Source organism: Nomascus leucogenys, chromosome 14, assembly GCF_006542625.1.
Source record: "Nomascus leucogenys isolate Asia chromosome 14, Asia_NLE_v1, whole genome shotgun sequence".
Taxonomy (NCBI): Eukaryota; Metazoa; Chordata; class Mammalia; order Primates; family Hylobatidae; genus Nomascus; species Nomascus leucogenys.
Genome location: NC_044394.1, coordinates 58,819,901 through 58,846,935, shown reverse-complemented (window position 1 = coordinate 58,846,935; position 27,035 = coordinate 58,819,901). Strand labels below are relative to the sequence as shown.

The 27,035-nt window shown below is 48.9% G+C and overlaps 1 protein-coding gene and 1 long non-coding RNA gene across 9 annotated transcripts in view; one reads left to right on the top strand and one right to left on the bottom strand.

The window, feature by feature from the left end:
* The first annotated feature begins 869 nt into the window (after window positions 1–869).
* DCTN1 (dynactin subunit 1) overlaps window positions 870–27,035 on the top strand; it is a 31,022-nt gene continuing 4,856 nt past the window's right edge. For 2 of the 8 annotated variants that reach the window (XM_004090424.3, XM_030828307.1), the window contains exons 1-20: window positions 871–1,415; window positions 14,816–15,061; window positions 15,330–15,408; window positions 15,587–15,621; window positions 21,333–21,524; window positions 21,900–22,097; window positions 22,255–22,459; window positions 22,536–22,614; window positions 22,735–22,894; window positions 23,011–23,115; window positions 23,591–23,782; window positions 23,868–23,984; window positions 24,196–24,348; window positions 24,945–25,105; window positions 25,213–25,381; window positions 25,657–25,725; window positions 25,970–26,032; window positions 26,145–26,294; window positions 26,456–26,617; window positions 26,701–26,832. In XM_004090424.3, the coding sequence (XP_004090472.2) occupies window positions 951–1,415; window positions 14,816–15,061; window positions 15,330–15,408; window positions 15,587–15,621; window positions 21,333–21,524; window positions 21,900–22,097; window positions 22,255–22,459; window positions 22,536–22,614; window positions 22,735–22,894; window positions 23,011–23,115; window positions 23,591–23,782; window positions 23,868–23,984; window positions 24,196–24,348; window positions 24,945–25,105; window positions 25,213–25,381; window positions 25,657–25,725; window positions 25,970–26,032; window positions 26,145–26,294; window positions 26,456–26,617; window positions 26,701–26,832 (3,132 nt within the window). In that variant the 5' untranslated portion in view covers window positions 871–950. Of the gene's footprint in view, window positions 1,416–12,704; window positions 13,056–14,815; window positions 15,062–15,329; window positions 15,409–15,586; window positions 15,622–16,288; window positions 16,310–18,224; window positions 18,730–20,114; window positions 20,136–21,332; window positions 21,525–21,899; window positions 22,098–22,254; window positions 22,460–22,535; window positions 22,615–22,734; window positions 22,895–23,010; window positions 23,116–23,590; window positions 23,783–23,867; window positions 23,985–24,195; window positions 24,349–24,944; window positions 25,106–25,212; window positions 25,382–25,656; window positions 25,726–25,969; window positions 26,033–26,144; window positions 26,295–26,455; window positions 26,618–26,700; window positions 26,833–27,035 lie in introns of those variants that run through there. The other 6 variants (XM_030828304.1, XM_030828303.1, XM_003268688.4 and 3 more) reach the window with 6 other exon arrangements.
* On the bottom strand, window positions 1,128–7,933 carry LOC100585953. Its single transcript, XR_004033407.1, has 6 exons — window positions 7,669–7,933; window positions 6,720–6,831; window positions 6,390–6,597; window positions 1,982–2,067; window positions 1,610–1,747; window positions 1,128–1,220 (listed from the first exon to the last, which is right to left on the bottom strand). It is a non-coding gene; the product is annotated as an uncharacterized LOC100585953 (long non-coding RNA).

The following is a 27,035-nucleotide window of genomic DNA, read 5'->3' as shown; positions in this document are numbered from 1 at the left end:
GCTTATATTTGCACAAAACACTGAAAAGATAAACAAGAAGACACTAATAACAAGCGTTACCTGTAGCAGGCAAGGGGGATGGAGTCGATGGGAACCAGGGTTGAAGGGAGGTTTCTCTGTGTATATTCTAAAATAGTGTTCTGATTTTTGAACCATGTAAACGTATTATCTATTCAAAATAATAATTATACATATTTAGAAGGTGAAATAGGGAAAAGGGGGGAGTAATAAAGGGGATACTCAATGCGTCCCTTCTACTGCTTACTGCCTCTCACATCAACTTTATGAATTTTTCAGTTTGTTTTAAATCTGAGATTAACTGAAATAAATATAACATTACAATAGTTATATTTCTGGCTCTTTACATGGATTAACTTAATCCTTCTAGCAACATAATGAGATAGGTACCATCATTAACATTCTCACTTTAACAAATAAGAAAACAGAGGCACAGAGAGGGTAAATAACTAACTCTAGATTTCACACAGCTAGTAAATTGCAGTTAGAATTTGAACCTAGGCAGGTGCGGTGGCTCATGTCTGTAATTCCAGCACTTTGGGAGGCCAAAGCTGTTGGATAGCTTGAGCCCAGGGGTTCGAGACCAGTCTGGGCAACATTGTGAAACCCCGTCTTTCCAAAAAAAACGAAAATTAAAAGGGCATGGTGGTGCGCGCCTGCAGACCCAGCTACTAGGGAGGCTGAGAGGTGGGAGGATCGCCTGAGCCTGAGAAGTCAAGGCTGCAATGAGCCATGATTGTGCGTGCTACCGCACTCCAGTCTAGGCAACAGAGCGAGACCTTGTCTTAAAAAAAGAAAAAAAAGAATTTGAACCGATGTCTAAAATTTTAAAATGCCATTATGTAAATTTGTATTTTACATTCCCATCATAAGCGCATAAGAATGCCTGTATCCCCATATGACAGGTAACAACTGAGTAGCAGCAAAATTTAATGTTCTCCCCCAGGCTAATGGAGGAGATATTGTTTATCGCTATTGTTTTAATTAGCAGTTTAACACTTGCAAATGAGTCCTCCAGACCTTCTGCGCTTTCTCCCCTCTGCCGAAAGAGGGCACTCGCCACGACACGCCGATTTCTTATGGTCCTAATAGGCTTCCCAGGCACAGTGCGCGTGCGCTTATCCTGTCCCAGGTGTCCAGCTTTGTGCCTGATTGATGTAATCCCGGCTGCGGTCGGCGCGCAGTTTTCAGTCAGGGCGAAACTGCGGGAAAAGAGCGTTCACTGGACCCAGAACGCCTCTGGGCCTCCGGGCCGAAGGGTTCTGGGAGGTCCTGGAAGGGTCTGGCGGCGAGTCGGGCAGCCCACGAGGGCGGGGAGGGCGGGGCCGGACCCGCAGGGTCCTGGGCGTCGGTCGTCGGTGGGGCTGGAGCTGGGCGCGGAGCCCCTGACAGTGCAGGTACGGAGACGCGACCCTGCCAACCGTCTGCTCCGCCGGCCCCCTAAGTGTTCGTGAGGTTGCCGGCGGTGGGCTGGGGACCGAGTCCGGTGTGCGGGGCGGGGACTGGCAGGGATGGGCTGGAGCAGGGGTGGGCGCTTGCCGGGGTCTGGGGGCTCCGCCCGAGCGTTTGCCCCGAGGCCGGTCTGACCCACCTCAGCTCTCCAGCCTAGCAGTGTCCTCTTGGGATCAGAGTGACTGCGCCTTAGAGTTCCTCCAGAACTGCAAGGGTCTCCCCTCCGTTCCTGCGAGCGTCTGAGGCGCCCCTGAATCCATACTGAGCTACAGGTTTCCTGTGGGCACATGGTTGAGAAATTCGTGTCAAACGGGGAGTAAAATCGTAAAGGACTCACAGCATGGGAGTCTGGATAGGGCTTGTGTGTGTGATCCTACTCCTGGGGTCCGCCTTAGCTGGCAGGATGATCCTTGAGGTCATCTTGCGCATCCCTTGTCTTTAGACAGAACCACAGCTAAATCACACAGATAAGGATCTCTGCTGTTTTAGAGGCAGGGATTTGAAAACTTACCCACATTTATTGCAGTGAGGAGAGCAGCAAACCCATGTTGACCACTGGCTACTCAGGTATACTTAAAAGTACCGAGAGGCGAAGAGCTAGGAGGTAGAGATTGACGTCCTTTACTTAATGTATTGCCAAAGCCTAAGTAAGCTATGAGATGTTAAAAGAGATAATGATAACTTTATTTTTAAAAAAGCATTTTGTTTTCAAAAGCTGTTGGAAAATTCGTGGTTAAACTTTACTACAGAATATTGCAGAGCCTTTAATATGCTAAGAATATTTACCATGAATCTCCAACTGGGGGTATGGTTTGTAGAATTTCGAAAATTTTACTAGGATATACTGTTATTCTTGGGTGATGCCTCTGGCTAACATGTGGAACCGTTTGGGAATTGGAGTTCCAGAATTAGAAATTCAGGATTTAGAAGGGGCAGTATGGGTCAGTGCGTTTTGAGTTTTAATGGCGTGCACATGTAATGAGATCTCGTTATAGTACAGATCCTGATTGGTTCTGCATTTCTAACAAGTTCCCAGGTGATGCTAATGCTGCTGGCCCATGGAACACAACTGAGTAGCAAAAATGTAGATCACTGGATTGAAAGTTAGAGACCATGTTTTCCAGAACAGATGTGCTGCCTTGAGAGAGTCACTTTATCTGTCCAGGCCTATAAGACAGGAGTCTGGACTACAAGATCTCAAATATTTCTTTCAGATTTAAAATTCTGTGAGTCTAGTCGAGTTATCCCTGTAGTGTTGAATTCTATCTAAAATATTCTTGCCAATTTGGCAAATTTTGCAGCTTGGCTTGAACATTTAAAATAATGGGGAATTATCTACATATAGGGCATCCCATTTTATTCTTGGAATAGCTCAAGAAGGAAGTTCTTCATGTTGCTGAAATACATCTCTGCAACTTCCATGCTGTTGGTCCTAGATTATCTCTTAACAATCAAACAAAAAAAGTGTTACCTGTCTTCCTAAAAAGTTGACTCCAAGTGTTAGATGACAGCTGTGCCTACTATGATTTTTCTAAGCGGAATTGTATTTAATTCTTCCATTATGTTTAAGAAATCCCTTTCTTAAACTTGTCTTTGTTCTGTGTGGAGTGTAGTGGGGCTTTGGCTGGACTTTGAAGGATGGGTGTGGCTTGCAAGACTAGAAAAGTATCTTAAGCAGCTGACAGTGGTGCAGAGATGGGACTGCATCTGTTGAATCCAGGGTTGTTTGATTACAGTAAGAAATGAGATTATCAATGAAAGATGTCTGGCAGATGGGTGTAGGGACAAAGCAGTATTTTAGCAGATGTATGTGCTTTAATGTGATGTATAGGTGGTTGTAACTAGGGAAGGAGGGGGAGACAGGGAGCTGGATAGGCTTCACATTAGCCATATTAGAGAATTTAGGTTGATAATAATAATGCCTTATATTTATGTGTGACACTTTACAGAACTTTTCGCAGGCATGATCTCATTTGATCTAATATTCCTACGAGGTAGGCAGAGCAGCTGTTATGCTGTTTTGTAGATGATGCACCAAAGAGGGTAAATGATTTGCCTTAATTTTCAAAGCTATTACATGGCAGACTGAAGTAGTGATAGTGATAATGGAGGAGAAAGGAAAGATGCAGGAGGCAGTACTAAGGACGATTGATAAGTGGGGCCTGACTGACCATGAGGGTACAAAGGAGAAGAAATTGTTAGGAGTCAGAGTAGTTGGGTGAATCATAATACCATTGACAACTGCCATTCTAGGTTTTACTCTGCCAGCTCTATCATTGCTAGCAGCTACTTGGAGTTATAGGTTGAGAGGGATTGTAGATGATTCCCAGGTTACTTGGCCTGTCTACAGCTACTAGGTGATACTGGGGGCACTTGGGCTATCCGTCCCATACCAAGGAAAATAGGAACTCGGTCCTCAGTGTCCCCTGAAGAGGTAAGAGCTGGAATATTGCCAGATTCATATCTATATTAAGGTCCTTGCCATCCTGGAGACTCTGACTTTGGCTTTGTATCATTTTCCTTTTGAAATTCAGGCTGATGTTAGTTGAATGTGGTCAAGGGACAGGTTAGCTATTTAGTCTGGCCTCCCCAAGGGCTTCACTACAGCAGAGCATGGGCCCTTGCTGCCCCAAATCCTTCCTAATGCTGTTTCCCAGGAGATTTGCACCTCAGCTAGAGCTGTCTCTGTGGTTCTTTTACCCTGGAAGTATACGAGATTGAGATTTAGTGTCACTACCGAATTCCCCAGGACCTAGGGCTGTTCCTGCACTTTTAGTTTCTTAGGCTTCTATCTGGAGTGGAAAGAGCCATGTTTACTGAGGACTGGGGGAGAGATGTGTGTGTGTATGTATATGTGCACGAGTGGTGATTTCCCCAATGGTGGTGGTCTTCAAGAGTGGAGCTACTCTCAGGGAAAGCTGTCAGAGCCAATTTATATCCTGAGTGTGATGTTGGTACAGGCATCTATTCAACATTGAATACCTTCTCTGTGCAAAGCCCTATGTCGAGTGCTTAGATACTGAGATGGATACAATCCTCTGTCCTGGAGAAATTCATAGTAGAGTAAGAGATGATATTTTAAATAGAATGTGGTATTGAAAGGGAGATATGTCTCAAGTGCTCTGTGAGTGCAGAGGAGGGAATGATTAGCTCCACACGGAGAAGCCAGGAGAGTCTTTAGGAAAGAGGCGAGAATTGGGCTGAACCTTGAAGGATGAGGAGGAAGAATTGTCCTGGTGACATTTGTAATATTTGCAGATGCATAAAGGAAAAAGGCAGATAGATCCAAGTGGCTGGAATAAAAGAAAACTTTGGTGATTGATGTGACCAGATTCATAATGAAGCCACATTGTTTTATTTTGTTTTGTTGTTTAGAGATGGGGTATCACTATGCTGCCCAGGCTGGAGTGCAGTGGCTATTCACAGGCAAGATCATCACGCACTACAGCCTTGAACTCCTGGCCTCAAGTGATCCCCCTCAGCCTCCTGAGTATAGGTGGGTCTGCAGGCTGCTGTGCCAGTTTGAGGCCAGTTTTGTTTTGTTTTGTTTTTGAGATTGAGTCTTGCTCTGTCAGCCGGGCTGGAGTGTGGTGGTGCGATTTTGGCTCACTGCAACCTCCTGAGTAGTTGGGACTATAGCTACTACAGCTGGGACTACTCAGCCTCCTGAGTAACTGGGACTATAGGCATGCACCACCATGCCCAGCTAATTTTTGTATTTTTAGTAGAGACAGGGTTTCACCATGTTGGCCAGGCCAGGTCTCAAACTCCTGGCCTCAAGTGATCTGCCCGCCTTGGGCTCTCAGAGTGCTAGGATTACAGGTGTAGCCACCGTGCTTGGTCAAGGCCAGGTTGTTAATGGCCTGTAGTGCAGTGCTAAAAAGATTTCATTTTGTGGGCAGAGAAGCCACTGGAGACTTTTAGGCAGGAAGATGACATGATTGTATTTTGGGAAGCTAAATGTGGAAATAGACTGAAGGGGAAGAACCTGGTTCAGGGACATCAGGAGACTCTTGTAATATCATAGACATGGTTTAGGGCTGAGCTAAGGATTAGGTCAGTGGGGATAGAGAGGACAGGATGAATCTGAGAGATATTGGAGAAACAGAATTAACCAGACATAATGACTAAATTGGTTGTTGAGAACAACAGAGGGAGTTGTTGCGGATGACTCAGTTTTCTATTTTGAGTGGATGGTGGTGCCAATAGCAAAGAGAGAATATAGAAGAGGAACTTTTTTTGTTTTTTTTTTTTTTTGGTGGGGGAGATACCAAGTGTGTTTTGGGTCATATTGAACTTGAAGGCTCTGTGGCAGTTAGCAGACAGATATGAGTCTGAAGTTCAGAAGAGCTTCTGTCTAGGGGCAGTAAGTATGAGTGGTAGTTGAAGTGGGAATGGCTGAGGTCTCCCAGCCACGCTTATAGAAGGCTGAAAATAATGACAGAGGAGATGAGAAGGATTGACGTGCAAGGGTAGGAGAGAATGTTGCCCAGGAAGCTAGAAAGGAGAAAATTCCAGGAAAAGGATTGACAATCTCAGTTGCTACAGGGGAGGTCAAATTAGGATGAGCTTGGGAAATGCACCTTGAGGTTGTGTAGAACATTGGGGTCACCAGGACTCTTTTAAAGTGTGAGCAGCGGGGGGAGGGGGGAGGGACAGCATTAGGAGATACACCTAATGCTAAATGACGAGTTAATGGGTGCAGGAAATCAACATGGCACATGGATACATATGTAACAAACCTGCACATTGTGCACATGTACCCTAAAACCCTAAAGTATAATAAAAAAAAAAAGTAAAAAAAAAAAAAAAAAATAAAAAATAAAGTGTGAGCAGCTTCAGTGGAGTGGTAGGGATGGAGCCAGATAGCAATGGATCGAGAAGTAGATGGGAAGTGAAGATAGAGAATGTGTACTCACTTTGAGTAGTTCAGCAGAGAAAGGAAGAATACAGAATGGTGGCAGCTTGTGGAGGAGGTAGCAGGGACTTGTTTTTCCTAGAATGGAAGAGTCTTGTTTATGGGTTTTCTGATGCCATGTAAGATCCAGTAGAGAGGGTGCAATGAAGACACAAGAGAAAAGACGATTGCTAAATCAGGTCCTCAGAGGAGAGGGGAAGGAGTGGGCCCTGAAAAGAAGGAGATACCATTTTCTTTAAAGAGGAATGTTGGAAGAAAGGAAGGAATTTAGGAAGAAAGAGATAATGACATATGCATGCAGATATATCTAAATTTGCAAAGAAATTCTTACCTAATAGGGCCAGTTTTCTTTTTCAGCAAGGTTATCTGCTGAGAGGTGGGGATGCTGGTGTTGGCTTGGGTGGGAGTAAGGACTTGAAAATGGTAAAGGAAGTTTGAAACACCTGTTAAGAGGAAAGAGGAAGACAGTGGAATTGAAATAAGCTCCAAGAGTGTTGAGTACCCTCTGAAGTGAAATCCTACACTATAAGCCTCGCCTTCATCTTTCTCATAATAATAATGGCTGACATTTATTGAGTGCTTTATACGAGGCACTGTCCTAAGTGCTTTTCAGGCATTCTCATGTGATTTTTACAACAATCCTGTTAGAAAGTTATTGTTATTATCCCTTTCTTCCAGAAGAGGAAATTGAGGCATAGAGGATCAGTAGCACTTGTATTTGATGAATCTCTTACCTCTGCAGAAATGGATTCCTTTTCCTGAGGCATCAGAGAAGACAGAAATTTAATCCCAACTCCCAGTTTCTGGACCTTGAGAGCCTAGAGTCTAGGGTTGCTAAGGAGGGAATCTTACCATGCCAGTTTGTGGGCATGATGGTGGCATGGAGGGGGCAGGACAGTGGGATCAATGTTGCTGTCAGCTTTTGACAACTACATAGGGAAACTCGGATATTCTTGAGTGATTTTTCCAGCATCCTGACTGGAAAGACAAGTGACTGATAGTGATTTGTCAGGTATTGTGGGCTGAGATTGTGTCATCTGAGAGGTGAATAAGAAGAAAGACCTTGTCCCTGTTCCAATCGCCTAGAAAAGGATAATTTTTTTCTTGGCAGAGAGACTAGGCAGATCTAAAACCTTATATAATAACATAATGATTATTAACTCACCTTATGTGTTTTCTCAGTTTGTGTGACAGATACAATTTGTAGGTAAGCTGTATACCTGACTTGAGTGAAAGGAGAGAGTGATGGGATGGCGTGGATGGAAGAGAAACGGACTTACCTTTTCCTGCTGCAGCCACTGAAGCATCATCTCTGTGTCCTTCCTTTTGAGGTTGCCATGGATACGCCTTTGCATGGTGGTTTGAGGAGATTGATTTCCATTATGATCAGATGATGACGTGGGTTTAAAAAGAGAAAGGATGGAATGCTCTGCTTTTGGGGAGTGGCCGGCGAGCTGCCCAAAAGGCAGAGCCCAGTACAGCCGATGGGGCTGTGGCTTTGTTGGCTGCTTTGGCTTTTGCTGAAGTTGTGAAATGGTGCATCTCTCTCTTTAGAGCGCAGGCTCAGAGTTCCCTGTCTACAGGGTCCTAGTGCCAGGAACTTGCTGGTTGATTCAGGGGGAGGAATCATCAGGAACTTCAAACAGCCTAAGTAGGACTTCTGATACTGAGAGGATTGAGGTTCTTGAGTGCAGGGCTGAGTGCCTCTTGCCTTCCTGCAGAAGTTCCTATATTGAAGATAAGTGAAGCGTATAGCATAGCTTTTCTTCTTGACTCTTAGAGGTCTGGGCCCTTGGAGGTGGGCCTGGAAGTCACTGGATATTTCTGGGGAAAGGGGACATTTTGAGATGGAGTAGAGCTGCATTCAGAGTGGGAGTGGGTTTGTAGACTTTTTTTAGGGTAATGAGGAGCTGGAGAAGGGAAGGAAGTCCGTTGAGTGTGCAGGCCTTATCTATGAAATCTGTAAGGCAGATACTGAGTAGGACCTAGGAACAAAAAGCTCTGTGCATGTTGTCTTCTAGGGTCCTGTGAATATCTGGAATCCAGCTTTCCAAGCTTCCAGTCTCCCAGCCTCCATTTACCACTCAGTAAGCAGACCTTTTCCTTTCTGACTCCTGAAGGACTTAGGTCCACGCTTATCTCTTCCTTACTAGTGCTTTCAGAGATGTATAGTTTTGCCTTGCTGTCAGACTGCCTGGGTTTCGGACAAGCTCCTCTAGGAGTGGGAAAGCAGGGAAAGCAGACAGTTGGGTTAGCCCAGGATCAAGGTTTGATAAGGTGAGACAAGAGGAGATCAAGGTATCAAAGGATGCTGGGGTGCCAGTAAAAGCGAGGCAGAAATGGTTCAGACGGGAGAAATGGTAGAGATGGAAAAGAGGCTTTTCCTCCTCACTTTCTCCTTTTTCATTCTCCAAAATCTTATTTTCCTGTAATTTCCTGAAATTTCTCTAAGACTATTGGCAGCTTATTTATCAGAGATTTTTCCCCTCCTCTCTTCTCATTTTTCTAGATATTTTAGTGGTATTTAATATCATTGGAGAGGAAAATGGATTAGAAATCCAAGAGGTGTCTGTCTCCTCCCTGGCTGGGATAACATTAACCCAGGATTGTTCTATGGGATATGGGCCTGGGCCCAGTAATGCTGTGGAAGGAGCACCTACCTGTAGAGATATTCAGATGTGCCCCGCTGCCGTTTTTTGGCTGTGAGACTTGGGCAAGTCATTTGACTTCTGAGACACGGTTCTATCATCTGTGGAATGGAGAGAATGGAATCTGTTTTGGCTACATCACAGGTTCATTTTTGAAGGAGATAGTGAAGTACATGTATTCGTGTATACAATTAAGTTTTCCCCAGAGAAGGCCCTAGGAACAGGACGCATTTTCTCTCTCCTAACATGTTGTTTCCCCTCCCATTTTTTCAGTTCTGTTAATGTTTCAATTACTGCATTTCTCATTCTTGAAAACTCCTGAGTTTATTTATTCATTTACTTATTCATGCATTCATTGACCCATCCATTTATCCTTGCAGCATTTGAGTTCCTACTGTGCGCAAGTCATCATGGATAGTCCCTTAAAATAATGAATGAAGATGTTATCTACCATTTGTTGAGCACACAGACATTGTGCTAAATGCTTTACTTAAATCTTATTTAATCTTCAAAATGTCCTTGTGAGGTAACATTATTTCTTCCTTTTTGCAGTTGAGGTAACCGGGACTCAGGAAGTTAAATATCTTGCTCAGAGGAGAACCAAAGGTGTATTCAGATCTGTCTCCAGAGCCCATGTAGGCCTGCTGCCTCTTTCCTCATGTTTGATCTATTATAGGGCCTTCTCAGGGCTTTTTTGGTACTGTCTCTGAATTGGCGTCTTTCTTCTCCTCCTGATCCTGGTTCAAACCTTCCTTACCCTGTGTGAAATATTGCAGCAGCCTCCTTGCTGTTATTCCTGTCTTTGCCAGGTTGCTCCTGCCTGCACTCCATCCTGCAGGTGTCATCAGTTTGATCTTCCTAAAATAGTTTTCACTGTGCAGTCTCCTGCTCAGGAACAAGACTGCCTTCCTGTTGTTCCTGGATCAAGTCCATCTGTGTCGGCCTGATGTTAAACTCCTTGCCTACCCACAGTTACCTCCCAGTACATTGCAATGTTAAGATGTTTATTTATTCGATAAATATTTGACCATGAGCTACTTACTGGCTTTTGATCATAAGTAGGAAAAGGTGTGGGATATGCTTCAAAAGGCTTATAGTTTGATGGAATAACTCATCTAGAATTCGTTACTTCAGCTAAGCTAGTGTTCTTTACTATTCGCTAGTCAAGCAAAGTTATTTCTGCCTCTGTTCATACTGTGTTCACAACTTACAGGGCTTTGTAGGCCTTTCCACATATTTTTTAAAATCCCCATAATTCAAGGCATGCTTAGGTACTGCCTTTCTTTCTAGTTCACCTCTCTCCTGTCTATAATTTCTTATAATATTTATTGTGTAGATGTATATACCATTTTACCATTTAGTATCATGTCAGGTAATTCTTTGCACTTCTATAATTTCTGTACTTTTTACAAGGTACTTTTTTTTTGAGTCCCAGTCTGTTGCCCTGGTTGGAGTGCAGTGGTGCAAACTTGGCTCACTGCAACCTTCACCTCCTGGCTTCAAGCGATTCTCATGCCTAAAGTCTCTCAAGTAGCTGGGATTATAGGCATGCGCCACCACACCCAGCTCATTTTTGTATTTTTAGTAGAGATGGGGTTTCACCATGTCGGCCAGGCTGGTCTTGAACTCCTGGTCTCAAGTGAGCCACCGGCCTCAGCCTCCCAAAGTGTTGGGATTACAGGCATGAGCCACCACACCTGGCCTACAAGGTACCTGTATGTGCTTTAGCTTTTTTGAACCTCATGATACTGACGTAGATATGGCAGATATTATTTCCATTTCATAGGAAAATAAACAGATTCCAAGAAGTTAGGGGACTATTGATACCTATGTGGTTAGTGAGTTGTGAGGCTATTTTTAGATCTGAGCTCTTTTGAATTTTTGAAGGCAGTGTGGCCTACAGGAAGAGCAGGGCCTTGGAAGCCTAGATATGTTTGTGGTAATGGTGAAGGGTAGTAGAAAGCACAGAGGGCTCTGGGTCAGGTTGTTTCCAGTTTTGGCTCTACTCCTCACAGTCTTTGTAACTTCAGGGAAGTTGCTCAGTTCTCAAAGCCTCAGTTGCCTTGTCAGCATCATCCCTGGTCAACCTCTCAATGGGGTTATTGTAATGTCTATATATGATGACATTGTTCTTAGCTAACTTTTATTTAGCACTTATTAAATACCAGGCGGTGTCCTGGATGCTTTGTATGGATTATCTCAGCTAATCCTCATGATACCTCTCTGAGATATGTTCTTTGTTACTTCCCTATGACAGATGAGGAAATTGAGGCATAGAGATGTTAAGTAACTAGACCAAGTTTATGTAGCTACCAAGTGGTAAAGCCAGGAAAGTAGCCTGAGTCTAGAACCGGTACTCAACCGTGGTTCTATAAAATGTCTTTTTTAAAGGTGTCCTGTAGACTGTAAAGTGCCCCGAACATGTGAGGTCCAGGCTGCAAGGTTGTGCCTGGCTCTGTCCACCTGTGTAATGGTGAATAGGGAAAGGAGGGGGCAACATGGAGATTTTGCAAAGAGGAGAGAGAGGATTTCCTAGGGGGTCTGGCCAGGACTGAAGATATGGAATTGTGTTTTGGGGCCACATTTCTGAATGTTGGCTATCATTCTACTGTTGGGCTACCTGGCCTATTTTAAGAGGGTAGAGCGGGGTAAAGTCACTGTTCTGCCAGTGAAGTAAGCCCAGTGCAGAAAAGACAGGCCTCCCTAGGCTCAAGGGAACTAGATCCATACCATACTCAGTGGAGCCATAGGTCAGACCCCAGGCCAACCTTGTTGGCTGTGTAGGGGCAGGGACCCTGGTCTTTTGGTTCCTAGCCCAAGATAGATGGGCCAGTGAATGAAAGCAGTATGGTTACATAGTCCCTTGGAGACCTCTCATTAGAATGCATAATCTCATTAAATTTAAACATTTCTAATTATAAAAGTAATACATGGTTATTGAAGAATTTTTGTGAAATACAGAAGCGTAGAAAATAAACCATTTCATTGGGTCTGAGATGCTAGGAGGCAAGGCCAAGAGTACAAGGGGCAGATGACTGAGGTGGACTGGGCCTTGTGCTACAAGAAGAAAGAAGGGCTCTCTGCTTTTGACTACTGCCTTTAGTAATCCAGTTAAGTCTGATACTCTTGGGTTTTATAACCTGGCCCCTTATAACAACCATAAAGGGTGAAGGGTGACTATGGCAACCTTTGCCAGCCTTGTGGGAGGGGGCCAGGGTACTTGGCTTGCTTTGCTATGTGTGTGAAGTTGCCTCCATTAGTGCCCTTCCCTTGCTGCCTATTGGGCAGGGCCTGCGCCTCCTCTGGCTCAGTGTGAGATTGAAATCCAGGCTCTAATCACATGAATTTGGACCCTGAGTCCAGAGTTTAGAGAGGGGAGGGAGAGAGAAGAGCACCAGAAAGGTAGATGAGAGACCCTTATTTTGGCTGTGTGGAGGCCCTAGGCAGCTGATCACTTTGAAGTGTCACTTGATGCTTATGGGCCTACTGAGGCCTTACATCCTGGGGGAGAGGGAAACAGTGATGGTGAGTGGGTACAGACTAGGAGGACCTGTCAAGACTGCTTCCAGCCCTAGGACAGTGTACTGAAGAGTTCAGTGCTGAGGGTCTGTGGTGTAGGCCCAGCCCTTAGTTTCTGGCCCAGGTGAAGCAGGGGGGCACTAGGACCCAGAGGCTAGCACGGTTCCTGACAAGTCTAGAGCAGCACTAGCGCAGAGTGAGACTCATCAGCTGGCAAGCAGGATTCTGTGTCTCTGGGTTCAGGAATCCTCAGGCAGCAGAGGGGACTTGCTCCTCAGCCCCCATCACTGCCCCCACCCCTACCCTTGTAGGCCACCGAGTGAGGCCCATGGACTGGGGAGGGCTGTGCCTGACGACTCCTGTGTCCCTCTATGAGGGCCCAGCGCCCTGACCCTCCTGCCTAGGTTTCTACCTTTTCTCTCTGTCTTTGGCCAGCTGGGGGAGGGGGTAGAGGCCGGGTAAGCAACATGGCACAGAGCAAGAGGCACGTGTACAGCCGGGTAAGTGGCCCTAATCTGGGATGGCCCTGGAGGGCTGCTGGGGAAGGCCTGGGTGCCTTTGGACATCATTGCTGTGGGGGCTGGGGAGATAGGCTGGAGCTCAGCTGGGGGCACTCAGACTGTGTTTTCTAAGGAGCCCTCGAAGCCCTGGTGGTGTAAGGCTGGACAGGCTTCCCTTTACAGAGTTGATCCCTAAATGGGGACTAGCAAGGCCTGACTTCTGATTCTAATTGGCCCTCATACCAGGGGCTCCTGAGGGGATCCAGACTATCCTGGGGACTCAGAATGGGGATGATGGGTCAGAGAAGTCTTACAGTGAAGCCTTTCTTAAGAGCTGCTTTGTTATTTGTTACTTGCTTGCTTTCTCTTCTGAGATTGAATCTGTAGCTACTGTTGTGGCCCCCTGGTACTGAGAGGCTTATTGGGGTTGGAAAGTGGGGGAATCTCTGACTTTGGGTTCAGCCTTTTATATCACTGGCAATTCCTTTTATTGTCAGGTCCATGAGAGCCATCCTGCTGTTCCAGGTGTGATTTGGGGTCCTGGAACCTCTGGGAACTACATCCTCACCTTCCTGGATGAGCTGTTTGGGGAAGGGAATTAGGCAATGATAGGCTGGGAGGTGTCCTGGCTCTTCCCTGGCTCTGCCAGGGCTCCCTTCTGAAGCTATTATAAATGAGAGTATCAGAAGGGTCTCCCATAGAGTCTTTAGGATGATGGTACCACTTCATCATGCCTCATTCATCTGTTTGCTGCAAGGCCCCTGGTTCATGGAGTTGCTATTGCTAAAAATGACTTAAGTGTGATTTTCTTCTAAACCATGGGCCTATTTGGGACCTAATTTTCTATTGTGTTCAGTCATCATGGGTGTGCCAGAAGCTGAGAGCTGCCCAAGGACAGTGTCTTAGTCTGTTCTTTTGCCTTGCCCATCTGTGGAGTGATAAACCATTCATTTGGACCACTGAGCAGAGTCTTGGGGACAGAGTGAGGGGTAGATCCACCCAATTTACTTGGCCTGTGTTTTCCTTTTTATAGCAACATAGCATGGAGAAGAATCTCCAGAACTTGGGGATAGAGAGTTGACCAAACAAGACCAAACAAGAAGGGGAGTTGAATGGTTGAATGGGCTGTGGTGAAGCATCTGGGGTTTCATGGTGGGTTTGTGGATGGGGGTGGGAGGAGTCAGATCAGGAAGGAGAGGTGGTGACTTAAGGGTCTGGAAGGAGGCACAATTGTGTGCCTCTGGAAGGGTGAGGCCTAAGAAAACCATTTGAAACACAGAAGAGACAAATGACAGTGGAAGGGGAAACAGGATTCTGTAGGATCACCCACTGAATTGCCTGTCTTCCCAGCTCAGACTCCTGAGTCAGGGCATTGGGTTGTGGGGAGCCTGGTCTAAACTGAGTTATTTGCTTGAGCTTAATTCCCCTCCTGAGAAAAGAATTAAGGAGGCAGTGCTCCTGAGAAAGCAGCCATGTGGTGACATTCACAGACTGGTCAATGAATTCTGATTTGTTATAAAAAATATAAACTTAAAAATTCTAGCAGATTCCAGAGGAATTTGGAGAAATCTTAGAAGAGAATATCACTGACATTCTTTCAAAGGGGAATTTGGGGGTCCACCCAATTCTGTAAATGGGGTTTAAGAAAATGACTCTGGTTGTTTTTCAGTCCAGCGTCTTGGCTGAGGCATTTCTTATACGTAAGAATGCCACCTTTGATCTGAGGCCTCTAACTGTCTATGTTTACCTGTGTCTTTCAGACGCCCAGCGGCAGCAGGATGAGTGTGGAGGCAAGTGCCCGGCCTCTGCGGGTGGGCTCCCGTGTAGAGGTGATTGGAAAAGGCCACCGAGGCACTGTGGCCTATGTTGGAGCCACACTCTTTGCCACTGGCAAATGGGTAGGCGTGATTCTGGATGAAGCAAAGGGCAAAAATGATGGAACTGTTCAAGGCAGGAAGTACTTCACTTGTGATGAAGGGCATGGCATCTTTGTGCGCCAGTCCCAGGTATTCACGCCCTTCTTTGTGTGCATGTGTGCACATGTCTGTCGCATGTGCAGCTGATGTGTTGGTACTTCCTTTTCCTGAGCATGGGCATAAGCCTCTGGTTGGGAGAGTGGAAGGTAGTGGGGGAGGGAAGATTGGAGATGCATCCTTAGGGAAGCTGTCCTGTACTCTTGGGTTGCTTGGAGCCTGGGGAGGGGCCCATATTACAGCCATCCTTGATCTGGCTATATTGAATCTATTGATCTGGCTATATTGAATCTGGCCTCAGATCCAGGTATTTGAAGATGGAGCAGATACTACTTCCCCAGAGACACCTGATTCTTCTGCTTCAAAAGTCCTCAAAAGAGGTAACAACCACCCACTTAAAGTTGCCTCCTTATAGCCAGGAGGAGTCCCCAGGACTTCTCATAACATGGGGCCACCGTAGGTCCTACGATTTTTTTCCATCACCACCATATTCCCTTACTATATCTCCCCCTACCTCTCTATACAAGTACACACTTTGTTTCTGTTTGCTTTCTACAGAGGGAACTGATACAACTGCAAAGACTAGCAAACTGGTGAGTGGTTTGGGGGTGGGAATGGGGAGTAATAAAGGGAGGGGAAGGAGAAAGAGGGGGGATACCCAGTGCTAGGCAGGTAGAAGTAGTAGGTGAGTCTGAGTTGCCTTCTAGTCTCTCCAACTTCCCTAAGAAGGAGGCTTTCTGGGGATTAATTGCTGTGTTAGAGTTACAGTAAAGGTGGTAGAAGGGAAAAACTCATAGGCTCCAGAAGTTCAGGGTCAAATGAGATTGAGCTGAGGGTGATAGGAAGGACAGGTCTGACCCTAGTAGTGTAGCCAACTTCCTACCTTTTGGTACCCAAAGATGCCAACATCTAAAGGGTCTGAGGGTAAGGTTAAGGTAGAAGATAGAGGAAGAAGCAATCTCCTATTCACAAGTGAATGGCAAGGAGCTGGGCCCTCTGCCTCCTGTTTTAAGCTGGATGCAGAGGGTGCTTCCTAGTTCTTCTCTGCTACTCTGTGCAGGATGTGTGAGGTGGGGCTGCAGACTCTGCAGCTTCTCTGGGCCAAGGTGTGAACATCCTGGAAGCTGATCTTTGAGGGACTATTCATCTCACCCTGACTCCCCCCTACCCCCGCCTAACCTGTGTAAGCCCAAGTTGGTCTTAACACCTATGCCCAGGACATCTGTTCGCTAACTCTGCCCTTTCCTACTCCTCATGCAGCGGGGACTGAAGCCTAAGAAGGTGGTGTGTTTACTATTTGTGCCTGGGTGGATGGGGGCCATGAGCCCCTTCCCCAGCTGTCCTGCATGTCCCTGGGCTGCTGCATGCATGTGTGTGTGACCTTGGGCTGGGATGGCCAGAGGAAATGGTGACCTTGGCTTTCAGAGTTCCTTTGAAGGGTGCAAGAACATCAGGCTCAGTGTCCACACCCAGGTAGCACTCATTAGGGATGATTCTCTCTGCCCCAGGACTCCAAGTCAAAGATTCCCCAGTCAAAAACTATAAGCATTTGACTGTAAATAGCAGCAGTGTAAAATAGATCATTTCCCGGGTTACAGTGTGTTCTCACTTAGCCCGAGCTTGGACAACTGTGGAAGGATAGACTGGGGGAATGGGGCTGAGGAAGGTACCAAGTGAGGGGGTTTTGCAAGGAGATGGGAGGTCAGGGAACAGAGCATAGGAAGAACAGTCCCAAGTTGGAAAACCTAAGAGCCTTCATGTGCCTGCCTGTGGATGGGCACTGCCATAAATATCCCCAAACCCCACAACTCTGCCCCATCAGTCTGTCCCTGCCTCCTCCTTCCTCTGGTGGTGTACCTGAGGCCTACCTCCTACCCCTTGTAGCCTTTCATCAACCATCACTGGAGTGGGGCTCAATCATGTCACCTCCCCTCCCCTTCCCACCACAGACTCTTTAAACTCTTAGATCACTGCCATGACCACTTCCTCGTACCAGCCCCTGCCTTGGGCCTCTGCCAAAGCTGTTTTTGACCTGCATGTGCCTGTCTGGCCTGTATGTACTGTGCTGTATGTACAATTCTGTGATTTCCTTGTCATCAGCCTATCTCAGGCCATTCTGACATTGCATGGAGAGCTGCTGGATTGGGGCTATGGGAGGGGAGAGGAAAACATCTCCTTTTCCAGGAGGAAACCAGCTCCTGGTTGGTAATGGGTCCTTTGGAGTCCTGCCATGGTAGAGACCACATGCTGGTACTTGCTTTGGTTGGGAATGGGGATATAAGGAAAATAATGCTGTGAAGGATCCTGGGCCCATTTCAGAGTCATAGAAACTTTGCTTTGTCCTTTGATTATTGTCTCCTGGTTGGAGCTTCCATTTCACCTCAGGCCTTGAATAGAGAAGAGCATGAAACTATGGTCTGATATTTATGGAGTTCTGGCCACAGCCTGGTCTCACCCTGGGCTGGGGCCTGAGCAATGCCCAAATCCAGGGGCTTTGGCAGCTGCCTAGGGAAATGTGAGAAAGCCCAGCCTAGGCCACCCATGCTGCCCTTCTGCACTCATGTTGGAAAGTGTCAATCAGACAGTTGAGTGCCCCCACCCCGGGGCACCCCAGTCTTCCTCTCCAGTAGTTTTTTCAAAGCAGAGGGCCCCTGCTCTCACCGATGTGGATCAGGGGGCTGGTTCCAGAGCAAAAGAATGTGCTTTGAAGGGGAAGGCAGAAGAAAACTCAGATGTCTCTGCAAAGTGCTTAGTTCTTTTTGGAAACCCTTTAGAGACAGGCTTTAACCTGTCTACAACCAGGAGATGGTTGGAGAGGAGCCCAACAGTCATTAGAGCTGCTACTGCCCAGATGCGTGTTCCCCAGGGTTTCTTAGTCACTGTGTGTGCTCCTCAGAGCTGAGGCCTGTTGCTGGAGGGGCACTCTAGATGTGTGTGCCAGATGAGAAGATTGTAAGGGTGTTGCCAGGTTGTATAAGAGACAGAAGTGGAGTTAATGGGGATGTGGGTGGGTGGGTGGGGGGGGGACAGAATGTGAGTATGATGAGAGAGACTGCTGGAGCAGAGAGGCCCTATGTCCCTCCCCAGTGGTGCCCTGGCCCCATAGAATGCCATTTCTGGGATAGCCCCTGGCCCAGTTTTTTGGAGCACGCTCTTGGTGGGCAAGGGAGGGAAGAGAGGAGCCAAAACCTGTTCTTTGGAGAAAGAAGCAGGACAAGCTCTGCGCATGACTGTCATGAGGAGGAGGAGCCAGCAAAGCCCTAGACGGTTGCTAGGTGACTGAGGAGCAGTGGCTCCACCCCCATGGAGCAGAGGAGGGTGGGTGCATGACGTCAGGTGGAGCTGGTGCTGCGGCCACTGAGGCTGCCATCAGCCTAAGCTGGTGAACTGGGCCAGGCACCGCTCCGGTGCCTGCCGGAGCCTGGCGATCCAGCTGCACGTCTGCTGGGGCCTCTGTGTCAGAGCGGCAGCCGTTTGCAGGCTGGGAAGCTGCCGCACCAGGAAGCTGAGGCTGCATTGTTGGGATTTGATGCACTAATCTCCTGTCTCCGCCGCCTTTCCCTCTGTTCGGTCTCTTGCCCTCCCTCCCTTCGTCTGTCCTTCCTCCGTGTGTTTGTCTATCCTCCTCTGTCCCTCCTCTTTCCTCTCCTTGCTTTCTTTGGTTTTCTGCAATGATGAGACAGGCACCGACAGCCCGAAAGGTACTCTTGCTTGCTCTCGTCCTGCTGCTGGGTTGCCAGGGCAATGGTGGCAGCAGGCTGCTGGGGTGGGGGTGGGGGCTGATTGACTTCATCTGTCTACCTGGTCAGGGGAGGTGGGTGAGGACGAAGGTGGGTTAGGGAGAGGTGTGTGTCACCACTATGCCCTACACCCTGGGCATTTGCTTACTGCCTTGCCTGCTTTTGGCTCTGCCTATGTTCCAGGCCTTATACCCAGTGGCCTCACAGGCTTGGGCTTCAGGCAGCCTCTACTGCATACCGGATCTGGGAGGGTTTCCTGTGGTAGAACCTAGGGAAGCAGGCCCATGTATCTCAGTGCCTCTAGCGGGTCTGCCTGCCTTACCCAACCTTTGCTAGAATACCTCTTGGTTGTTCTCCCAGTATCCCCCAATCCCCAGGGTTTGTATCAGGGCACTTTACCAGAGTGGGATGGGGACCCTAGAATAGTTTTTGACCCACAGCTATGGAAGCTTAGCCCAGGGTAGGAGGGGTGGGAATTGGTTTTCTTGGCCTCAGTGTATCCTGGAAATAGGGCCCAAAACAAATCTTGTCTTGGCTAGAGCAGTGAGATGCTGGGTAGCAAGAACACTATTTGGAAATTGGAGTTAATTGTCCACTTACCATTTTGCAGTAAGCTGAAGGGGCTGTAGTTTCTCTGTGCTGCTGCCCACCCCCACCTCCTTTCCTACAGCTGGGTGGGGTTACTTTGCTGAGCTCTGGGCTTCTGCTAATGCAGTATTCATGGTCCTGACACCTGAGCCTTCTTCCCTAGTGATCGGGACTGCTGCAGGATCTGGTTCTAGGGGAAGGGGGTTGGGGGGAGGGAGGACAGCAGCATTGTTCTGCCCCAGGGACCTGATCTCCCATTTCTGGGCTTAGATTACTCTTGTCACATGGAGTTTCTAGGGAGTTCTGTATAGAGTCTAGCACTTGAAGGAAGAGGCTGACCTGGGAAAGTCCTTGGGAGTGGTGGCTAGGCGGGGCCTCTGGCTCTGGACTGGAGTAGGAGAGATGGTTCGCAGGAGGACTGGTCTCTTGGGATCTTCTCACTAGCTGCTGCTTTGTTCTGTGGCTCAGCCTAGAGATGGACTTCTGGGATTTCTGGGGTGTCTGAAGGGGTGAGGCCTGCAAGGATTGGACAAAAGTGGGAGCAGGAACCAAGGGGAACAGGAATTCTGGGTTCCTGAAGTAGGAATACAGTGATTCACTGAAGGGAGAAGGGGATGGGATGGGGGGGAGGGTGGCTAACTGTAGCCCCATTCCTGTTACTTCTTCTGCTCTCACTGCTGTCCCTTTTGCTCTCTGTCTTTCTGCCATTGTCCTTTCTTTCCTGACTACTTCTCTTCTGGCTCCTGTTGCCTGTCCAGACCACAGCTCGGCGACCCAAGGTGAGAAAACAGGCCCCTGTGTGAGCCACTGCTGAGTGTACACACACGTTTCAGGCGTGTGAATGTATGAGGGCACGTGTATGAGCAAGTGAAAGTTGGTCATAGTGCATCCTGGGTTCTCTTCAGAGGAAAGGGTGGGTTCGCAGTGCTGGCAGGCGCCTCCTAGGGAAAATGGCTTTTGGCTTTTAGGAGGTTGTCTAAGCCAGTAGCTTGAATGCAAAAGAGAAATGAATGGGGTTGTGGTGGTTAATCAAAGCAGGCTTTCTTGAACAAGGGAATTTTGACCAGTTTTGAGGGGAGGAATTGGAAGAAAGATGAACTTGGCCATGTAAAATGTCAGGGGATAAGGAGGTGAGTGCGTCTGTGACAGGCCTTGGGTGGGGATCTCTGAGGATTGCACATGGTCTCTGAGCGTCAGCTCACTGGGAGACCTTGGTCTCAGCACTTTGAGCACATTGGCAGGCTTGTCTGCTCCAGGGCTTGAACTTCAGGTCAGCTCCTCTGCCCACCTTCTCCCCTGCCCCACAGGGGCCTGGATAGTGTTGCCAGATCGGGGGAGATGACAGAAGGGTTGTTTCAAGGGGAAGTCTAGGGGTACAACTTTCACCTTGGCTCTTTTACCTGCAGGGTCCCCTGAAATAGACTGAGAGAGGGAGACTCAGCTTGACCCCCAAAGAGGGCTTAGCAGGGGTAGAGAGCCTGACACCCCCACTTTTGGCCCAGCCTTCTCTGGAAATTACGTTGTACTTTTTCCATCTAGGGGTGGAGGGCATAGACCTGGAGCAAGGATGGGACTGAGAGTATTATGAAGTTGCTAGAATGATCACAAATGGATCATAGACGGGGGTTCTAGGGAATAACGGATTCTGCTCTTAAGGGTAGTGCCAGAGCTAGGAGGAATGTGGAGTCAGTGCCAAGCGAGGAGCCTTATAATCTTATGTCTTTCTCTTATCTTTCCCTCCCTCTCTCCTCGGCCTCCATCCTCCCCCTGTCTTTTGTCACTGTCTCTCTCTGCCTCTCTGTATCGTTTTCCTTGTCCCCTTCATTCTTCTTTTCTCATTGTGCGTTGATATTCTCTTTCTGCTTTTTCCCTTTTCTGTCTCCTTCCCTTGCCATATTCTCATATTCTGTTTCTGTTCCTCTTACTACCCCTATCCTCTGCTCTCTTTCTGGTCTGCCTCTACCCTCCCTGAATAGCCCACCCGCCCAGCCAGTACTGGGGTGGCTGGGGCCAGTAGCTCCCTGGGCCCCTCTGGCTCAGCATCAGCAGGTGAGCTGAGCAGCAGTGAGCCCAGCACCCCGGCTCAGACTCCGCTGGCAGCACCCATCATCCCCACGCCGGTCCTCACCTCTCCTGGAGCAGTCCCCCCACTTCCTTCCCCATCCAAGGTAAGGCCTGGGGTAGGGGTAAAGGAGAATCAAGACACCCAGAGGCTTGTGGCTACCTGCTGTGTCTTGAAAATTTCCTGGGGTTGGCAAAGACCTAGAACTTGGATCAGAAAGGGTGAGGACGTAGCCTATGAATATCTTGCTACTGACTGAGCCACCCTTTCCTTTCTTGCCCTTATGCCATACTTTCCCCATATATACTTTCCCCATATATACTGTGCCACGGTTTCCTCTCAGATGTTCTTATGCCACTGACTTTTGGCCACCCCGGGGCTGGGTGATGTTTGCACACTTTCTTGTGTTCTTTGCGCCAGCTCAGTGTTGGTGGAGAGGAGGGGTGGGCTGTGCACAGACCATGAGGCCTCTCCTTTGCAGGAGGAGGAGGGACTAAGGGCTCAGGTGCGGGACCTGGAGGAGAAACTAGAGACCCTGAGACTAAAACGGGCAGAAGACAAAGCAAAGCTAAAAGAGCTGGAGAAACACAAAATCCAGCTGGAGCAGGTGCAGGAATGGAAGAGCAAAATGCAGGAGCAGCAGGCCGACCTGCAGCGGCGCCTCAAGGAGGCGAGAAAGGTTTGACTCTGGATGAAGGGGGTGGTTGGGGCGGCCTGAGACCTAAGGAAGCATGCTGGAAACTAGACTGGAGCTGGAGCCTGGAACACACTGTGAGAAAGGGAGGCCTGGGGCATCTCTGTGCTTGTACCCCCTCCCACCTCCACCTCTTCCTCAGGAAGCCAAGGAGGCGCTGGAGGCAAAGGAACGCTATATGGAGGAGATGGCTGATACTGCTGATGCCATTGAGATGGCCACTTTGGACAAGGAGATGGCTGAAGAGCGGGCTGAGTCCCTGCAGCAGGAGGTGGAGGCACTGAAGGAGCGGGTGGACGAGCTCACTACTGACTTAGAGATCCTCAAGGCTGAGATTGAAGAGAAGGGTAAGGGGCCCACAGCTGCTGGGGGCCAAACGGTTGGGTGAGAACCATGCCTGAAAGTGTTAATGATCTTCTCCAGGCTCAGATGGCGCTGCATCCAGTTATCAGCTCAAGCAGCTTGAGGAGCAGAATGCCCGCCTGAAGGATGCCCTGGTGAGGTAGGGTCTTCAGTGCTTGCCTCTGATGCTTACTCTTCTGTCTCCAAATGTGTTAGAGCACCCATCGCCAGAGACTCTGACACGTGCTTTCCTCCTTCTGTCTTCCTCACATCCCTGCAGGATGCGGGATCTTTCTTCCTCAGAGAAGCAGGAGCATGTGAAGCTCCAGAAGCTCATGGAAAAGAAGAACCAAGAGCTGGAAGTTGTGAGGCAACAGCGGGAGCGTCTGCAGGAGGAGCTAAGCCAGGCAGAGAGCACCATTGATGAGCTCAAGGAGCAGGTCTGGGGAGCCCAGCCCCTCACCCATAATCTCCCACCTGACTCTTCTTTCGGTTGATACCTCCTCTTTCTAGGTACCTTCTAGCAGCCCTTCTCCCCATCCTCCCCATAACACAGGTGGATGCTGCTCTGGGTGCTGAGGAGATGGTGGAGATGCTGACAGATCGGAACCTGAATCTGGAAGAGAAAGTGCGCGAGTTGAGGGAGACTGTGGGAGACTTGGTAAGAGAAGAGCAGACCCCTGACATCTGACTTGGAAGGGACCTGCTGAGAAAAAGATTGACATGTGACCCCTGGCCTTTGAGCAGGGTGTGCGGTGAGGGACCCAGCCTGGGCTTGCTACCCTGACCCTGCCCTTTTTTTTTTTTTTTTTTCCTGAGATGGAATCTCGCGCTGTTGCCAGGCTGGAGCGCAGTGGCGCAATAATCAATAATCTTGGCTCACTGTAACCTCCGCCTCCCAGGTTCAAGCGATTCTCCTGCCTGAGCCTCCTGAGTAGCTGGTACTACAGGCATGCGCCACCATACCCAGCTAATTTTTGTATTTTTAGTAGAGATGGGGTTTCACCATGTTGGCCAGCATGATCTCGACCTCGTGATCCACCTGCTTTGACCTCCCAAAGTGCTGGGATTACAGGTGTGAACCACCACCCCTGGCCGACCCTGCCTTTTGCCCCAACTATGGTGTGGTGTCCTAGGAAGCGATGAATGAGATGAATGATGAGCTGCAGGAGAATGCACGTGAGACAGAACTGGAGCTGCGGGAGCAGCTGGACATGGCGGGCGCGCGGGTTCGTGAGGCCCAGAAGCGTGTGGAGGCAGCCCAGGAGACGGTTGCAGACTACCAGCAGACCATTAAGAAGTACCGCCAGCTGACCGCCCATCTACAGGTACATGCCCACTGCTTGCTCTCTGCCCACCATCACCTCAGGGCTTCCTTATGACCCAGCTGTGCTTCACTGTCTCTCCTCCTAGGATGTGAATCGGGAACTGACAAACCAGCAGGAAGCATCTGTGGAGAGGCAACAGCAGCCACCTCCAGAGACTTTTGACTTCAAAATCAAGTTTGCTGAGACTAAGGCCCATGCCAAGGTCAGGAAAGTGTGTGGGTCTGAGGGAGCCCTGCCTGGGTTGAACTGGTATGGGGTTCTGGGCTTCAGATTCCTGGGGGAAGGGGTGCTTTGTGTGGTGTTTTGGAACTCTGGCCTGGGCTTGCCCTAGAAGCAAGGGATCTGCTGGAGCAAGGCATGGGAATTTTGGGGCTCTTTCAGCTCTGGCTAAGAGTGCTCCTCCCTGTTCACAGGCAATTGAGATGGAATTGAGGCAGATGGAGGTGGCCCAGGCCAACCGACACATGTCCCTGCTGACAGCCTTCATGCCTGACAGCTTCCTTCGGCCAGGTGGGGACCATGACTGCGTTCTGGTGCTGCTGCTCATGCCTCGTCTCATTTGCAAGGTATGGCCAATCAATCACATGTTCCACAGAAATCTAGTGAACTTGCCATGAACCAGGCATTGAAGATGCTGAGTGAAGACAACAGAGTCTCTGCCCACAAAGAGTTTATGGTGTAGTGGAGGAACACAGCAAAGTCACCGATTAATATGTATTACAAATGGTGTGTTTTCAAGGAGAGATAGGTTCTGTGAGAGAGCACAATTGGAGGTTTGATTTAGAGGTGAGCAGGATGTGACTGAGGGAATAACGTTGTCTGAGGGCCAGGAGGTGCCTAGGGGTTAACCTTGGGGATGATTGGCAGGATAGCATTCTAGGTGGAGAGATAGCAGGAGTGGCAGCTTTAAGTCAGGAAAGACCTTGATTCCACCGGTCCCACTACCCTTTCATTTTCACATCCTGACTCCTCACAACCTCCAGTAATCACATCACTACCCTTTCCTCATGCGAGATTCCCCACCCAAGTAAGAGCTATTTCTGCTTTCTCTGCCATGTGTGTCCATGCTCCCCACATAGTTAAGCTCTGAGTACTGTATTCCTGAGTCTGTATTCTCCATCCTCTGCTCTGAGGCCCAGGTTCCCAGTGTTTTTTCCCACAGGCAGAGCTGATCCGGAAGCAGGCCCAGGAAAAGTTTGAACTAAGTGAGAACTGTTCAGAGCGGCCTGGGCTGCGAGGAGCTGCTGGGGAGCAACTCAGCTTTGCTGCTGGACTGGTGTACTCGCTGAGCCTGCTGCAGGCCACGCTACACCGCTATGAGCAGTAAGTGACTCCTGACTCCCTCACCCCAGGGTCAGGGGTCCAGGATTGGCTGGAACTGAGATTACCTGGCAGACTCTAGCCTCACAGCGCCCTTCTCTGGTCTCTAGTGCCCTCTCTCAGTGCAGTGTGGATGTGTATAAGAAAGTGGGCAGCCTCTACCCTGAGATGAGTGCCCATGAGCGCTCCTTGGATTTCCTCATTGAACTGCTGCACAAGGATCAGCTGGATGAGACTGTCAATGTGGAGCCTCTCACCAAGGCCATCAAGTACTATCAGGTGTGGGGCGAGAATTTGGGCTTGGGGCAGGAGGCAGGGAAGCTTTCACTTGATGGGGGCTCTTACTAATATATTCAAGGTTGTTTGTCCCATGCTCGCTGCTTGAGGCCTGGTTTGCTCTTAGATGAACTCTCCATATGATGCAGCTGCTTGAGGGGTTTGGATTCTCTTGTACCTCTGGAGACCCATGATGACCAGGGCTCAAACTACAGTTTGGGAAGAACTCCCCACCCCCTCCAGGGCCTAAAAGTTGTCTGTTTGTTATCTCTCCTCAGCATCTGTACAGCATCCACCTTGCCGAACAGCCTGAGGACTGTACTATGCAGCTGGCTGACCACATTAAGGTGAAGTGTCTGGGCCAGTGATTGAGCCCCCGTGGAGATCAGAAATGGAGGGCATCAGGTCAAGAGATCAGGCACCCAAGAAGTGTCACATAAGACTAGGGCAGAGTTACCAAAGCCATATCAGGGAAACTAGAGGACCTACTTATGTATGGGGGTCAGCAGAGGATGGGGACTTCTTAAAGATGTTGATAAGGCTGAAGGGCTCCTGCTGGGGGCTGATGATTGCATGCTTTTATCCTCACAGTTCACACAGAGTGCTCTGGACTGCATGAGTGTGGAGGTAGGACGGCTGCGTGCCTTTTTGCAGGTGAGAACACATCTAGATCTGTGTGAGCTCCTCTTCTTTCTTAGTCCTCACTTCCTTACTCCCAGCCTTAATGCTAACTTGGTTCTCCATCCATTTTCTTTTTCCTGAGTAGGGTGGGCAGGAGGCTACAGATATTGCCCTCCTGCTCCGGGATCTGGAAACTTCATGCAGTGACATCCGCCAGTTCTGCAAGAAGATCCGAAGGCGAATGCCAGGGACAGATGCTCCTGGGATCCCAGCTGCACTGGCCTTTGGACCACAGGTTTAGGGCTGCAACTGGGGAAGGGAAGGAAACTGAGTAGAAACAGGAGGGGCATAGCACTTGAAGATCTGGATCTGGTTAGGGGACAAAAATGGTTTTGGGGTAGCTGGAAACTGTGGTGCTGAACCCAGGGTTGACTCCTGAACTGACCTGTCACACAGGTATCTGATACGCTCCTAGACTGCAGGAAACACTTGACATGGGTCGTGGCTGTGCTGCAGGAGGTGGCAGCTGCTGCTGCCCAGCTCATTGCCCCGCTGGCGGAGAATGAGGGGCTACCTGTGGCTGCTCTGGAGGAACTGGCTTTCAAAGCAAGCGAGCAGGTGGGCCTGGATGGCTGGGTAGAAGGTGTGGGGAGAGTTAGTGACCAGTGTGGGGCTTTCACTTCTGCCCTTGGCTCCTGCAGATCTATGGGATCCCCTCCAGCAGCCCCTATGAGTGTCTGCGCCAGTCATGCAACATCCTCATCAGTACCATGAACAAGCTGGCCACAGCCATGCAGGAGGGGGAGTATGATGCAGAGCGGCCCCCCAGCAAGGTGGGTGGGAGATTTCCTTGGAGAAGTTGCAGAGGCCTGTAGGAGTAAGACTTGCAGAGCTACTGCTAGTTGTGGGAGGACGGGGAGACAGGAGGAAGGCATCTGGAGAGCACCATCCTGCCTAGAAGGCAGGGTTTTCCCTGTAACTGGATCTCTCTGAAAGGAGCACAGTGATGATCTCTCCTCTCCACCCTCACTTTCTC